Below are 16,802 nucleotides of genomic sequence, written 5' to 3'. Positions count from 1 at the left end.
GCACTTCACTTGGCATTAGGGGACAGCTCATAAGAGGGATGATGAGTCTAATGTTTCTACCTTTCCCGCACCTGCTAAGTGCCATCATTTCTCCATTTAAACCTTCAAAGCACTGCCACTAAATTTAAATGTCCATAAATGCTACATTCACCACCTATATGTTATGCTCATCACCTTGCTGATGATATATGACTGGTGGCTTCCTATGGCCTACATGACATAAAAAGGAGACTAGAAGGCCAAACTGCTTGATTTAAAATCCAGGTTCCATCACTTACTTGTTGATTTACATGAAACGTGCTACTTAAGCTCTTTGTGCCATGGTTTTATCATCTATACAGTGGGATGATTATAGTTCCTAATTCATAGGGCTGTTGTAATAAATTATTACAGCTATTCTAATACTCTGACTCCTGGCTGACACAGTGAACAATAAATATTAGTGGTTATTAGCATTATCATGCTCTTCTGTCTGACCTGCTTGAATTTCCATTATCATGGTATTTCCACTCTGAATTCAGAGTCAAAAGAATAACTGACATTCAAAGTCTCCTTTAAAACATTTAGATATCAATCTAGTCAGTGTTTATTAAGAGCTAGCTTGTCCCTTTCATATGCACATTTTACTCTACCCAGATCAGCATTTTCTCTGTCCTTAAATATTGTCCATTGTTGATATCTCCTATGTCTTTGCCTAACTCACTCCCACCTTATCTTTCAAGGTTTAGCTCATCTACACTTTCCATGAACCTCCATTTTATTGACAGTATCTTTCTTTTAGAAATTTCTATAATTCTGTGAGTCTCTATGCACTGCCTGGGAGAGCCTCAGTTTGGCCTTTGATAATATATACTAGATTATAGCTCTGCTTTTATTATGTATATACTGTTTCTTCCACTTCAACAACGTTCACTCGGAGTAAAAGAACAATCATCCCACTTTCAAACGGGGTATTATATTAAATTCACTTGAACAACTTTAGAAACTCCTCTTCTCACCTAGAATTCTCACATGGCCCATCCCTAGCACTATTAAGGAAATCATTACTTTATGTCACTAATATTAATGTGAGGTCAATACTTTTTCTATGGTATACTAGGATGGAAAAAATGCCAAAAACTGCTAAATTCGAACACCTCTGATTCCCTTTAAGTAGCTTATAATTGTTTTTATTTTTGCATGGGAGAGTCCATTAAGGAAAAAAAATAAGTGTTATATCCTAGACTTTTAAAACAACAAAAGAACTGGAAATTATTTAAGGAAATAATTCTAAGGACACACGTCTTCTAAGATATATCCTACTTTTAAATTAAAAGGGGGTAGACATAAAAATTAAAATAACTAATATTAATTAAGGTTGTATCTCTTACTGATGCATATTGAGAAAATCATCATCTCAAGAAGCCATCATCATTTGGTGAATTAATGGAGCACAGCCTTAGAGCGTCTTTGTCACCAAAAGCTGCGCTGGTTCCTGCGTTCCTGCAGGAGCAAAGATCCACAATCATCATGCAGTTCTGCGCTAGAAGTCTAATTTAATAGCTGTCTTGTCTCCAAGTGGATCTCTCGGTCTCCAGATTGCCTTCCACCACAAATGCAAGCACACTGGGACAGGATTACCCGACTCTACACTTCTCTTTACCAGCTGACTTACCTTCCTGGGTGGTGTAGTGTCAGGGTTATGCACACGTATGTGTACATATTTGCTCGATAGGTGCCATGAGCCACACTCGTTACTGAAGAGTCTGAGACCCCACCCAGCCTTAGCACTCAGACACCCAGGTGTTTCTCAGGACAGGACTCCCGTGCCATCTCGTGACTCCTGAGATCCCGCGAGATCACACTTCTGGGAAGAGTGAATTGCTGCAGCTGTGCTGCAGGCCAGGCTGATTTGTGCATTATCTGAGCAGTTCCTGAGTCCCTGCCCATCCACACACCAAAAAAAATCTCAGTATTTCTTCCTCTCTTCTCTTCACATATTTATATCACCTATATCTATAATCTATATCATTTATATTTATAGAGGCAGAGATTTTAAGGAATTAGCTCTCACGGTTGTAGAGACCAGCAATGTCAAAATGCGGATTCTCTACCAGCAGCTCCCGGAGCACTTGCGGTTTAGTTCCAAAGATGGTCTGCTGGTGCGGAATTCTCTCCCTCTGGGGAGGAGTGCCCTTCTATCCAGGCTGCAACTCACTGAATGAGGTCCACCACATCATGGAAAATAATTTGCTTTAATCAAAGTCTACTGATCTAAATGTTAATTCATCAAAAAATACTTTTACAGAAACATCTGGGTTAATGTTTGACCAAATGACTGGGTCATTGGCCCAGTCATTTGGTCAAACATTAACCCATAAAAATGTCACGTTGACAGAAAATGAACCATTGCAAATGGCTTCTCTGTCTCCCGTCTCCCTGCTACTGGTCCTTCTTTGCCTAAACACATCCCACTTCCCCAATTCTGTAAATCCATTCGTCTGAATTCTTTTGATCTCCTTGTATTCCTGCTTTAGCATCTGCTGGGAAAAATTATATCGACAGCCCTAGAAACTATGTTAGCTCACATTTTTACTTATTTTTACTTATGTTTATCTCTAGGTTTGTAGAATTGTGAACCTCCTCGAAAACAGACTGCATTGCATTTTTCCCACACCACCATGTCTGGGAAACAGCATTAAATAAGTATCTGTTGAGTAACTGCAACCTTTCATTCAAAAAATATTCACTGACCTCCTGTCGATATGAGAATATAAGCTTTATAAGCTCACATGTTCACTTCAGTTTTATTTATTACTTTATCCCCAGTACCTAGAAGAATGTCTGGATCATAATATCATCTTAACAACTATTTGGTAAAGGAATTAGAAAAAGTCACTGGGAAATAATAGGGGAATTAAATAGAACATAAGTTCCATGAAAATGGAGACTTTATGCTTTTATATGTACACGAACACCCGACACAATTCTAGACATATTGCTCATTAAACAAATTGCATTGACCCTAGCAAAAAATCAACAGATCCCCTGTGTTACTACCAATTACCACCATGTGGGTGAATGCTTTCATTTGCTGACAAAGAAATTACATTATGGGAGAAGTGCTGTCACATAATACCAAATAAAATGAATATTATAACTATTTTGTTATTTACTGTATTAAAGCTTATTATGCCTCACTGGGATCTTTCACTTGAATTCTATTGTGCAACCTCCTCAGAACTAAAATATTGTGCATTTTAAAGTAACATTGAATATACTTTATATATTTCAGCAAAAAATAAATTTTAAACAGATACTTTTGTAACCCTACAAAAGATAAATTTAACATATATGTTTTAAATACACACTTTATACTAAAAATAAAATAAAAGTCAAAGTAAAATGATCAATTTTATACTTTTATTTGTCTTCCAATGTCAAAAATTCGTGATGCTTATTTTTCTCTATAACTGTTTAACTTTCAATATTTTAAATAAATGTAGTAATGTGGCTATTTGAAGAAAGTTCTAAGGTTACTTAAATTATTTACACAAGCTTTTTGGCCATAGTATAACCAGAAACCCCCTGCTAAGAGAGACTGCTACAATAATAAAATAAAACACGTATTTTATTTAAGGACTAATGTTTCATTAATTCCACACAAGAAAACTAAGAACTCCTAATCAAAATGTTTCTAGGTTTCAACTTTCATTTGTTTTTTTAATGAGGTCAAAAGAGGGATGGGGTTGAGATTAGAAAATAAGAATATTATTCCATGTTTATATGACTAAAATATCAATAGAGATGACATCTCATGGAGACATGCAAACCCTCAAGTCCATTGTCTCCTGTAATCCATGCGTATATGTGTGAATCAAAACCAGACTTGTTACTAAGTGAAATAACATGGAAAAGGAGATTTGACCAGAAGACTTTCTGCAATTATCCTGTTTCTCTTGTAAAGTTGGTAACTGATACAGTAAAAATATTTACTTTGCTCTTTATAGGACCTGATTGGGGACTTGAAGGAAAAGCTTTCCGATCACTTCAAAGATGTTATGGTTGGCCTCCTGTACTCACCACCATCTTACGATGCTCACGAACTCTGGCATGCCATGAAGGTAGTGGTCCGATGCAAAAACATACCTGTAACTGGTACAGGCCCATATTTCGGGAGAAAGGAACTTTCCTGTGATGTTGCTACATGTGATCAGGGAGAGGGGAGGGAATATCTGAGCAAAGATGAAATAATGGAGCCCTGGCTGGTGTGGCTCAGTGGGTTGGGCATCGCCCCGCAAACCAGGGGGTCGCATGTTCCCTTCCTGGTCAGGGTGACCAATCAATGTTTCTCTAGCACATTGGTGTTTCTCTCCCTTTCTCCTTCCCTTCCCCTCTCTCCAAAAATAAATAAATAAGTCTTTAAAAAAGAAACTGTGGAAATGCTGTGGTCAGGAGAAGTGGTCCTGTGAGGAAGAGGGTCCTCCAGATCCCACTGGCTGAGGTTAGCTTGCTCCATTGGTAGACAAGTTCACTCGCTGCCCCAGCTGAGTTACAGAAAGGAAAAAGTAAACAAGCATCAAGGACTTACTCGGATTTGTCTGCCCCCAATGTGTATTCTATTCATGTGTTAAGGGCAGATGTTGTGTTATTTGAACTCTTTAAATTATTTGTAAATATTTGGCTCATTGGGTAAAAATAGGATACTGAATCAGATGCAAATATAGATGACATTTTTATTTGGATATTTTTGTGACCTTAAGTTAGTCCTTTACAAAAACTATTGCTCAAATCCATCTAAATTTTACATCTGAAAGATTAGAATCTTCTTTCTCACAGGAAAGTAATTTCTATGAAATAAACTGACTGCAGATTTGTCAGAGATTTTGTTGGCTAGGGATGGGGAACAAAATGGCTTTTCACATCTTTCCAAATGTTGGTATTAAACACCTGCACAACTGTTGAAATCATTCCAATACAATGCCTGCCAATGAGCGGATCACCACAATCTATGAACAGCGTGCAACAGAAAGGGAAAACAAATTTAAGGGAACCTGAATATTTGCCATCGTATGTTGTAGATCAGAATAGGCATTGTCTAAAAATTCATATGAATTTGAACTACTTGCTCTTTTTAGGTTACATATGTCAACTCCTACCTCTTGCAAAATTGTGTGACTAAAAACTACAAGAAGGAAGTCATGTTACTGTTTAGATGAAACTAATATTTTATCTTTACCTCATAGAATAGTAAGGATTCCTGAAAAAGATGTTCTGTTTAAAACTACTTTCAGAGAAGAATGGAGGGTGCGGCAAAAGTAGGTTTACTGTTCTGAGAAAGTGAAACAGAGAGTTTATTTTTGTGTTAATTACTAACGATTGTATTATTTTCCATACAAACAACTGTATACACATTTGACTGTAAGAGGCTATGGAAACTACCCAATTCAAATTTTTAGGCAAATGGTACAACATTCTACATCTAGGAAAAGACATGGAGAAGTCCCTAAACATCCTTTAGGAAATTAGGGGATCCAGGTTCTTATTTCAGCTTGCCAAAGAACTGATATTTGAGCAGCAGAAAAGTCAGGGTCATGAGCATTGTTTAAACATCTTTCCCCACATTATTCAGAAATGCCCACATTATTTTATTCTAAATGAAGGAACAGATTTCAAATAATATTATCTTCTTCTCAGGATGGAACAGCTGGTAAATTGCAGAGCCAGAACTGAACTGAGCTTGTCTTGAACCCAAACACATTTCTCTTAGCCTCTGCCACCTCTCAGAATTCCAGGAATGTTGTATCCCTTTTATTACATGAGGTGCACTGTTATTCCCAATACAAATGCCTTCATGTTTATCTCTGCTTCTATCTTTCCAGGGAGTTGGCACCAAAGAGAATTGCCTCATTGATATATTAGCTTCAAGAACAAATGGAGAAATTTTCCAAATGCGAGAAGCCTACTGTATGCGTAAGGAAAAATACATATATTTTATATATGTATAAACCTTATATTTTTCTTTGTTTAAAAGATTTTATTTATTTATTTTTAGACAGAGGGGAAGAGAGAGAGAGAAAGAGGAGACATGCATCAAATGTGCACCAGAGGCAAGCACACATCAAAGTAAATGTGTGCTTGCCCCTCGTGCGCCCTCTACTGGGGAACCTGGCCCGCCACCCAGGCACATGCCCTGATTGGGAATCAAACCAGTGACTCTTGGTTCACAGGCAGGCACTCAGTTGAATAAGCCATACCAGTCAGGATTAAACCTTATATTTTTCAAATAACACAAAAATATGTGTTTATATATTTAAAGGGTTTTCTAAGACACTCATATTTGAAATATGATGCACTTAAGACTAATCAACTCCCTGAGTAAAATAAACGATTAAGATATTAAAAATTAAACAATTCCCTATACAATCAAATTAAGCAAATTTTCCAGGACAATAATTAGAAGCTTCTATAAAGTGAATGTTTACGTTAAGACAGGAAAGCACCCAGCACAGTGGTTCAAGGAGCATTTTTCTCTGTCACTCAAGAGAGACCAAGTGCATAGAACAAACAAACCACAATAAGTACAATAAGTTCTCAGAAATGGTACAAATATGAGAAACTACTTCACTTTATATAAATTCCATAACTGCTGTAATCTATCTCAAAATCATAGTTTTACACATTTTAAAAGTAGAAAGTTAACTTATTTTCATTTTCAGAAAGGTTTAATGTGTTACATAATATATGACATTGAATGTTGAGAAAATGTTCCAGACAGTCTGTTCTATTGCATTTGAACAAATACAAGCCTTTCCCAAGGGGAATGAAGTAAGATCCTCCATCTGAAATATGAAAGTGAGATGAAGCTCTTGGAGAAAGTTCTGGGCTGAGCAGCAGTCTATGGAAATATAATCCATAATTCTAAATTTTGACAATTAGAGAATGTGAAATTACTTCCCATGTTATTTTTCAACTTTGGAATGAAAATAATACTTTTGAAGAGAATAGGTCCACGCCTAGGTTACTGTTATGTGTCATATTTCTTTGGTGAAATGTTTATCCATTTCATCTGAGTAGAAAGCAATAAAGGACAAAGAACTACCAACAAGTTGGTTGTATTTCCTGCATTTTCCCTCTCAACTTCTCAAATGAGGAAGTAGCATTAACATATTCAAAGTACATTGGTATATGGTTCTATAACATCTTATACCTTTAACATAGATGTTTTCTTACCCAGAATACAGCAGTAACCTCCAAGAAGACATTTATTCAGAGACCTCAGGACACTTCAGAGATACTCTCATGAACTTGGTCCAGGTATGATACTCAAAAGATCACACCAATTTGCACTATTACAAAAATAGATATGTTTCATTTTCAAAGAATGAAACAGAAAACTCCATTGCATTATAGTTTGACAGTAAATTATACATGATAACATTTACTGAATACCATCTCAATTTAAGTCACTGTAATAGAAACATGAGTTGGGTAAAGCAACAAACAAATATGAACAGAACACCATCTCTGTTAATTTGCTATCTTCCTCATTTGAGGTGGATTCATATGTCAAATCAAAGACAGAAGGTATGGTTTATTTTCATGTGTGTTTAATGTGATTATAAACTTCTTCCTATACTTTACATATATTTTATATGATTTAATTTTAAAAAACAGATAAATATATTAGCCAGATTAGAGCACAAACTAACAATTCCATTCATTGCCAGGATACATGGATTTTAATTCTTTGTGAGTGTGTTTATGTTTGTGCCCAAGTTACTGTCAGTTTTGAATTAGGAATAAGTACAAAAGAAAACATTTTTGAGGAAGCCAAGTATATACTTCTTCAAATTGAGGAAAATGGTAATTTGTGCAGATTGGATTCCTTCACATGGTTGAATTGCAAAAAGCAGCATAGTACCAAACAAGTTAGATTTAAACTTTCAATTAAAAGAATTAAGAATTTGCTTTATTGTGTTTGGTTTTTATTTGATTTGCTTTGGATTTGCATGGTTTGACTGCATAGTTCATAAACTGCCCATATCACCAAGCTCAATCAATCACATCCTGTTCTGAGGATTCTAAATCTAGGTTTGTAACATCGGTGGAGAGAGTACATAGATTGATTTTTTATAGCTCAACTTAAGATTTCTGTGTAAGTTGTAGAAATGGGCTTATTTTAATTTGTAAGAGGAATTAGTTATTGTAATGGCAAAAATTAATAATTATTATTAATATTAAAAACAATCTCATTTGTCATGTCAACTGAATACTTTTTAACTTTTAAATGTCATAAGAATAATTTTAATTAAAACATTCAATTTAGAAGGGTCACTATTTTTTTAATTTTCAAGTATTAATGCTACATAATATAAATAAAAACAAGTTTCTAGTCAGAAATTCATGTTGGTATACATACTATTCCTAATAGAAGAGTAAAGCCAATATCCCATTGTAAATTTATGAGCTGTATTCTAATATCAAACAAGTTTTTATTTTCTTAATATCCAAATAGAAATTTATTATAATTATTGAAGAAAAATGTAAGTTGCCTAATAGGAAAAAATATATATTTAAATTAGGACTACTTTGCATTCCAGTAGCGCTATATCAGAGCACACCTTCTCTTTTGGCCAAATTCTGCTTCTTTTCTCTCCCTTCCATTGGTGTTGATCCCAAGCACATTCCATAACAAACAAGCACATGCTGATCTCCAGCTCAGAGTCACCTTCCTGGGGAACCCAACAGACTACATCTTTTCCTTGGAGAGATGAGGAAACTGGAGCCCAGAGACGTTAAATGGGCTGCCCAGAATTACACATGTACTGCATGAGAGGACTAATATGAAAACAGACTTTAGCACATTAAACCTCCATTGTTCACTTTAATTAACCTCCAACCCCATCGGGTTCCACTCCAGTTCTACATGGTAAAATGTCAATGATCAATACACAAATACCTCTTGGAATCTCTGAACCTCTTTAAAGGATGAGCTATAAACCTCCTGAAAGTAACTGACATCTAAGTATCTAGATTATAGTGTATTTTTATAAAGCAAATATTCTTACACGTCAGGAAAAAAAAACACTTCTGAAAATTAGACATGATAGAAAATATATCAGAAGGGGAAAAAACAATAGAATGTTTTCCCTTGGTGTGTAATTGGGCAATCAATCTTATTCATAATTGCAGTTCTTTTTTCCTGAAATTAAACAATAAAACTTTACTTTGATAGAATATATAAGTGAGTGTGTGCATTTGTATATATAATAATATTATCTGTATAGACAGAAATATTTTAAAATAATACACAACAATTTATTTCATCACTGGGTTTCACCAAATTTGTAATGTGACTTCACAGGATAAAGTATAATTTATTAAGTTCAATTTCTAGACTTTGAACTTTAATTGTATCTGTGTTTAATTTTGAAATAGCTTTTTAGTGCAATAAAATTTTCCTATCAACATAGAATATCAAAAATAAGGGTAAATAGAGACCCAAATTTTATCAGAGGTCAAGGAAAATTAATACGGTTTACTTAAAAGTTATATCTTTATAAAGTTTCACAGTACATTATCTTTAATATATAAAACACACTTTACATGTAGAAAATAATATACATTTAATAGAAATTACTTTACTCATAATAGAAAATAGAAGTTAAAAAAACTTATAAAAAGATGTATCTTTGCATAATCTCTCTTAATATTCATCTTACTGGAAATCAAAAGTCCCATGATAATTCATACTTCTTAGTAAAATGTATAATTTATCTTAAATTTTTAAATATTTCAAAGATCTTCCACTGACTCCTGACTTCTACATTAATGGCTCTTCTGTTTAGAACTCCTGATTCAGGGTTTGGGTCAGTAAATTGAGCAGTTTGGAAGAAGATATAAAGTGAATGAGGAAGTTGAATAAGTCCATCTCTTCTCCTTACCACCATTTCAGAAAGAGTCTGTCTAAATATTTTATAACAAGAAAATGGAATTTCTTCCTAAAGTTGTGTGAAATTTAGAGCTGATGAGTTCCAACCAGATGACTGAGGGGTGCTGCAGTGCAACTACATCTCTCCTAACCCTCTAGTTGGGAGTCTCATTCAGTCTGACTGTCTCACTATCATCTATCTATCAATCAATCAATCAATCTATTTATCTATCTATCTATCTATCTACCATCTCTATAAAACAACAAGATATATATTTAGATATCTGTTTCTCTTGGCTCTGTTATAATTCATTTGTATGTCCTTGGGGTTATCATTTAACTTTTTTGTGATTTAGATCAGAGAGATTCAATCTGTAAATTAAGGGACATGAACCAATTCTTCTCTCAGTGCCCTCCTAATACAAATATTCAAAATTTCTCCAGTTGTTACAGTTATATTGTCTACCTCCCTCTGCATGGTCACATTCAGAAGCAAAGGAAAGACTGTCCATGCCTTTCATCTTTTTCACGTCGTGAAAATTAAGACACACCTTTTTTTGTGAATTAACAGAGACAGGGAATTAGAGCACCAGAGCCTTCAGGTGTTCATGAAATGGAGAGTGCTGAAAATTACTGTCATATTTTTGGGAAGAGAAGATCTTTCACTTAATGTAGAGAATATTTTCCTACAGGGTAATTTCTAATAAGATAACAAACAACTCAGCCAAAACACGTTCTTCTTGAAAACTAATGCCAATCATTAAACTGGCTTACAACGCTTCCTGTGTACTTTTATTAAACTAGATTTACAGGAGATCTAATTATCTGTCAAATAATGAAAAATAAGTCACTTAGGGATTAATTAATCAATATGTGCAAATTACCCTGGGGATGATGAATGCTTTCACAAAGAGAAGCAATGGAAACTTCCCAACTGGATGCTTCCTCCTCTTCTTGGCTGTCAGAATTCTCCTCCTGACAGCTTCTCGGACTTGTGCAACGAGACCTCTGGGGATGTTAGCGCTGAAAGCTTTCAGGGGTCATCTGTAGTTGACTTACCTGCTCCAAATAGTTTCAGCTATATTTTAATTCCCTTAATATCTTTCTCTGACATGTTTTCCCCTAATCCAGATTCTGTACTCATTTGTGCCATTTCTCTGGCATTTACATCAATTACACATACAACGCTGCTGTCTTAGGCTCTTTTTTAAAAAAAAAAAGACAAACTCAGTCTGGGTGGAAAAAGCTGAATCACAGACTTACTTATTCACATCCTTTTAATCTGTCAGTCTGCTTAAAATGCTCTGGGCAATTAACTGCACAAAGAAGTAAACAGATAGGCACCACTTCACTTCAAGTTAAATGTGCAAAAATTCCTACCTTTCAAAAAATTTCAAATACACAGAACTGCAGAAAATTCTTAAATATTTCTCACAAACTTTCCAAGCGTACATGTTTACCTGGCTATTTGGTTTAATTGAAACCCACTAAAAAAAAATGAATGATTTAAAGCCACATGCATGGTTAAGATTAACCAAGGAAAGATTGTAGATACAGACAAGGACAGGATCAAAGACTGAGTACCACAACAATCCGATGTTAAGAGATTTAAACGTAAAAAGGGAACCACAAGATTGAAAAGAACTAAACAATGAAGTAGAAAGAAAAGAAGAGAGTGCACAATCCTGGAAGCCCAGTGATGAATGTATAGCAAGGAGGAGAGAGCCATCAATTGCTTCAATTCTACTGATGGGCCAAATAAGATGAAGACTAAGAATTACAGTGATAAGTTTGTGTTATTAAATAATTGCATATATTCATAGAACATATAGCCTATTAATTGCTTTTAGTCATTTCTTGCTTTGTGTGAATTAAAACCATAGGACAGCAACCAGAAGAGACTGTCTGAAAATAGTGAGTTCCTTGGGTTAAGAGTATAGTCACCAAACCTCAGGGACAGAAATAGCACTGAAATAGAATAATCATCTTTTCTTAAAATCAGACCTTGGTTAATTCACCAAATGTCTATAATCCCATTTATGTTTTTATCTTCAAGGGGCAAGACTATACAAATGATTATTGTCCCTACATTGCAACACTTCTATAATTTGAAAATAAATGAATACTGATACTTTACCACTCATTAAAATTATGTTCACTCTATGTGTTTTCTTCTATTCCTTGTTCAAATATGTATAACGCACAGTTATATATAAGTACACAGATTTTAAAAATAAGAATTGCATGTGTGCATTCTTAGTCACCTGATACTTTAAGCAAATGAAATGAAGCAGATGAAATATGTTTTACAGGTTCATATCAATTTAGATGATACACAACTCCTGAGTTATGATTAAACATATTAAATTTCCAGGGCTACAAATTTACTCACAAGAAAATTTCACTATGAATAAATTGATCCTTCTTATATATCCCCAACTTTTAATTAGCAAAGGGAAAAAAAACCCTAATAGGTTCAATATGTAAAACAGCCAAAGTGAGAGTATAAGGTTAATCTCATGTATATATTTATTGAGTTAAATGCTCAACTATCAGATTTCTGGCCCTTGTCTGTCTTCCTCTCTAAGAAGGCACCTGGTAGAGAGGTGAATGTGGTTTATGGGATGTCTTGTCAACAAGAGAGGGATAGTGTCTTCAGGTCAAGATGTTTTCTGCACCCTTGCTCATCTCAGGAATGGAATAGCAGCTCTGGGCAACTCTGAACATGTAGCATATGAAGTATGGATATGAGTGCTTCTCTGTGTTTGCTGTCAAACCATACAACTGGTGAACTTATGAGCTGCTTCTTTTTTTCTCTCCATTTGGTCAGAACCAAATAAACTTCATGATTGTTTAGCTTCACCTTTGCATTCACTGGAGCTGAAGCATCCTCCTAAGGTCTAGCTGTGTCTCTCACACAGTTCAGCCAATGTGGTCTACCATGTAGTCTCTGGCTTCTGAAATAATCTATCCTTGCCATGGTCATAAACAATTCTATCTCTCAAGCTCCCTAAACAGGTTCTCAGCTAGCATGCCAGTTTCTCCATCAACAGTAGATAAGAAATTTGGAAACCATTCATGCTACTTAGGTATTAAGATTAATTAAAGAGGGTTGTGTTCAGCACCTCCCTCAGCCCAGTCATGCCGTGTCACTGCGCTGTGGCCCTTTACAGGTCTGGGAAGGCGATACCAGAAACCACTTTATCCCTGTGTTTTCTTAGCATAGATTGTATAGATATAGATAGATATATAGATGATAGATATAGATATAGATATAGATACAGATATAGTATAGATATATAGATATAGATATATAGATATATGACTTTATAAGCCTTTCCTCCAGATCTCAACCCGAAGGAAAGGTTAAATAAACTGATCACTCATCTCTCCTACCTCCTTCTCCCCTCTTGTCCTCATCACATTCAGGGACCAAAGGGTCCTGCATTGGCTAGCCCTCCTTTCCTCCTATTTTGAAATAGACATTCTTTAGATTAACCTGACCATGACTGTTCTTTATATATGATGAAAGAGTTGGCTATGAAACAAATGTACAAAATACAATTGCTCCACAGAGTCTAGATTTCATGATTATTTTACTGTTGCATATGTCCTATTTCATATGTCAGAGACCAAATGTTAGCTCATCCTTTGTCTGGGCAATTGCACTCCACCAATGTCGAATCCCATCTCTGCCGCCCACCACAGCCAAGCAGAGGGTGCTCTGTGATGGTGAAGAAGATACTGCCCAGCAAGTTGAAAAAGTGAAACCATATTAATATCTTTGAAATACTATCACTGCTGCAAAGAAAAACAAAGGAGAACCCATGTTTTAAGACAAGATATTTCATAAAGCAGTCAAGAATTTTAAGACTAAATCTAAATAATGATGGGACTTTCTTAGGAATCACTGATGTGTTCACGGTTCACAGGTTTTTGTCCCTATAATTCTATATGAGTTGTCAATTCAGAAAAGAAAAAAGGACTCATGACTCAACAGTGGTGATTGCTGGTGGGGGGAGGGAGTATACGGAATTAAAAAGTAATGTGAAAAATACAATAAAGATTACATTTTTAAAAAATAATAAAAAAAGAACAGTTACAAAGGAAACCCTGTGCTTACTTCACAGGGAAGCAGAGAGGAAGGATATACAGACCCTGCTATGGCTGCTCAGGATGCAATGGTAATAGAAACAGCTTCTTTTGTTCTCGTGTTAGCCTGGTCTGGGGCGGCTAGGGTGCCACTTCTGCCTGTGTGCCATTTCAGGTCCTGTGGGAAGCCTGTCAGCAGAAGACAGGGGAGCACAAAACCATGCTACAAATGATCCTGTGCAACAAGAGTTACCAACAGCTATGGCTGGGTAATTATTAACCTGGTTCCTTTTCAGACACTTAACTGATCGTACAATAGAAAGCAAGTAGTTAACTGGAAATGAAAAGTAGGGGTGGGAGGAAATGTTACACAAGAATAGAAGAGAGCCAGTTATCTCACAGGCACAGATATGAATTATGTTCATATAGACATTCCTCATCTAATGACATTACTAAAAACTAAGTTTCCCTGTAATTTTATTTTTTTTCAAAAACTAAATATAACCTGAAATACCAAACCTTTAAAAACCATCTCTGTTTTTGATGGAGAATCAATTCAAATACATTACTATTTACTATTATGCATATTATATATATATTCTTGAAAATAATATAGTGAGCATAGCTTAATCAGTCTACTGTGAGTCAAGATCAGTATTATTGACACCAGATATATGTATGTGAAGATGCCATATTGGCCTAAGAGGTGCACTCATATTAGTTTGCACTTTGTTTGATTTTCCCCCAAACTGTTGTACCTTTCTGCTTCTTTTATTTTTTCTTTAAAAAAAGAAACTCTTTTTTTACATATATAAAGCACAGATAAATCTATAAAAAATTTTAAAGATGATCTAATTCAACCCAATTCCCACCCTTAGACTTAACTTACCTTCACTATATGTAGCAATCTAATCAATATGTGTATTTTCAAATCACTGTATTTATAAATTTACAATATTTCAATTGAATTATATCAATTTGTTAAAGTTTTCCAGGAATTTCAAAATATTTCTGGGCAAGACATAGTAGATGCCATTAATGAATGTTACGATGGATACTTCCAAGAGCTGCTAGTTGCAATTGGTAAGTAATAATTGATTTGGTATACAGCAAACCTTTCATTCCACAACAAATGCTGATTGGCTCTGATTATATTAAAGATGCATGAGTAAGCTCTTGACTGAGTCACTTTCTCCTGAATTTAATAATTTAGAAGGTTTGCTAACTTTATAAAAGAAAAGTACATCAGATACTGATACAATGCTCTAAGCTGGCAAGTGGATCGTTTTAATGAACAAACAACCTTCCCTAATAGCTGCTTTAACTTTCATACTAGGAAACATAGGATTCTCTAATGCTGTCTCTCAGGCAATTGGGATCTCACACCTTTAAATATGTGTTCTATACACTGACTTCCATTTCCTTGTTAAAGAGCAGATAAATGCCAGCAATAAGGGTTCTCTGTCTCCCTGAGGAAAAAAGTGTTTTGTTACCATCTCTAATAAATTTGCCTTTAGGGGAAAGTCTTACTAGAGAAAAGATTTACCAAGTTGTTACTTTAGTAATGATTTCTGCAGGCTATTGTGAGAGAGGTATGCCCTCTGCTTCTCCCTGAGTAAGAAAAAGTATCCCTCTATGAAGGGAAAAACAGTCGGAGCTAACCACAAAAGCTACTGTTAACCACCCATGCATAACTCTGTGCTGTGCCGTGACTTGACAGAACACATCGAAAGGACTACAAATGGGGGGTCATGGTGACATAGTGCCTATAGCACTACAGCACATCAAGTACCCACTCAGATATTTGTTGAGTAAATGAATATTGTGCCTTTTCCACCCCTACAGCGGCACAGACATGCATGGCCATGGAAGCTGGGAGATAACAGAATTTTAAGGAGCTTTAAGCGAGGGTTCCATAAAAAGGGTTTTGGTGGGTTCTATGAAATCCCTAAAATAGAATACAAAATATGAACATTTGTGTATTTTTCTGAGAGTAAGGTGCATATATTTCAGCAGATTTTCACTGTAATTTATTAATTACATACATCAAAACTCCTCCTTCTACACACAAGGCCCAAGGAGGTTAAGCAACTACCCCAACAAATATAACTAATGAGCAACAAAGCTATTGCTGGAGCCCACATCCTCTGAATCTCAGGATTGGGCTCTTTCCACTAGACCACAGCCACAAAGCAATGGGCACGAGTCAGGAAATAGTGGACATTAGAAATAACAGAAAACAATTGAACTGCTTTGTTCATTCACTGAATGAACATTTACTGAGTATTTACTAGTCTGGTCATTGACTTTGGCACTGCAGATGGCACAGCAAAACAGCAACAAAAGTAACACGAGTCCCTGTCCTTAGGGCACTTCCACTGCAGCAGCAACGTAAGAGAGTGTGGGGGCTTCGCAGCTGTGTAAAAACATCAAAGATAAAGATGACATTCTCTCAATCTGAAGGAATCGTTGGAGAAAATACTGTTATGATGATTTTATTTTGCCTAGAAGTTATAGACTCACCTAGATTATTCATTTATTAATTTATTTACTTATTCAAATAAACTATATTGAATGCCTATAATCATCAACTGCTTTTCACCAAGAACAACTGTTAACTACACTTTAGTCTTTTCCCATGCCATCATGGCTTTGATTAGATGACTTCTAACACTGGTATAGACCAATTATCGTCTCCTTAACAGACCTCAAATATAGTCACAAGTCTATACCCTAAAAATAGTGTTTTGGAAAATGAACCATTTGCATGGGCCTGTGTCAAACTGAATTCTACAAT

General features: G+C 35.4%; 1 protein-coding gene across 1 annotated transcript in view; it reads left to right on the top strand.

Annotated features, from left to right (window-relative positions):
- ANXA10 (annexin A10) overlaps positions 1-16,802 on the top strand; it is a 68,431-nt gene that overhangs the window by 46,187 nt on the left and 5,442 nt on the right. Inside the window, exons 4-9 of the mRNA XM_045831384.1 lie at positions 3,990-4,103; positions 5,862-5,952; positions 7,217-7,296; positions 14,044-14,097; positions 14,181-14,274; positions 14,993-15,088. Coding sequence (XP_045687340.1) covers positions 3,990-4,103; positions 5,862-5,952; positions 7,217-7,296; positions 14,044-14,097; positions 14,181-14,274; positions 14,993-15,088 — 529 coding nt within the window. The remainder of the gene's footprint in view (positions 1-3,989; positions 4,104-5,861; positions 5,953-7,216; positions 7,297-14,043; positions 14,098-14,180; positions 14,275-14,992; positions 15,089-16,802) is intronic.

The sequence above is a fragment of the Phyllostomus hastatus genome, unplaced genomic scaffold (genome assembly GCF_019186645.2).
Source record: "Phyllostomus hastatus isolate PE091 unplaced genomic scaffold, TTU_PhHast_1.1 phas_contig_159, whole genome shotgun sequence".
NCBI lineage: Eukaryota > Metazoa > Chordata > Mammalia > Chiroptera > Phyllostomidae > Phyllostomus > Phyllostomus hastatus.
Note: the sequence above shows the minus strand (reverse complement) of the source record. Positions and strands in the feature narration are given on the sequence as shown.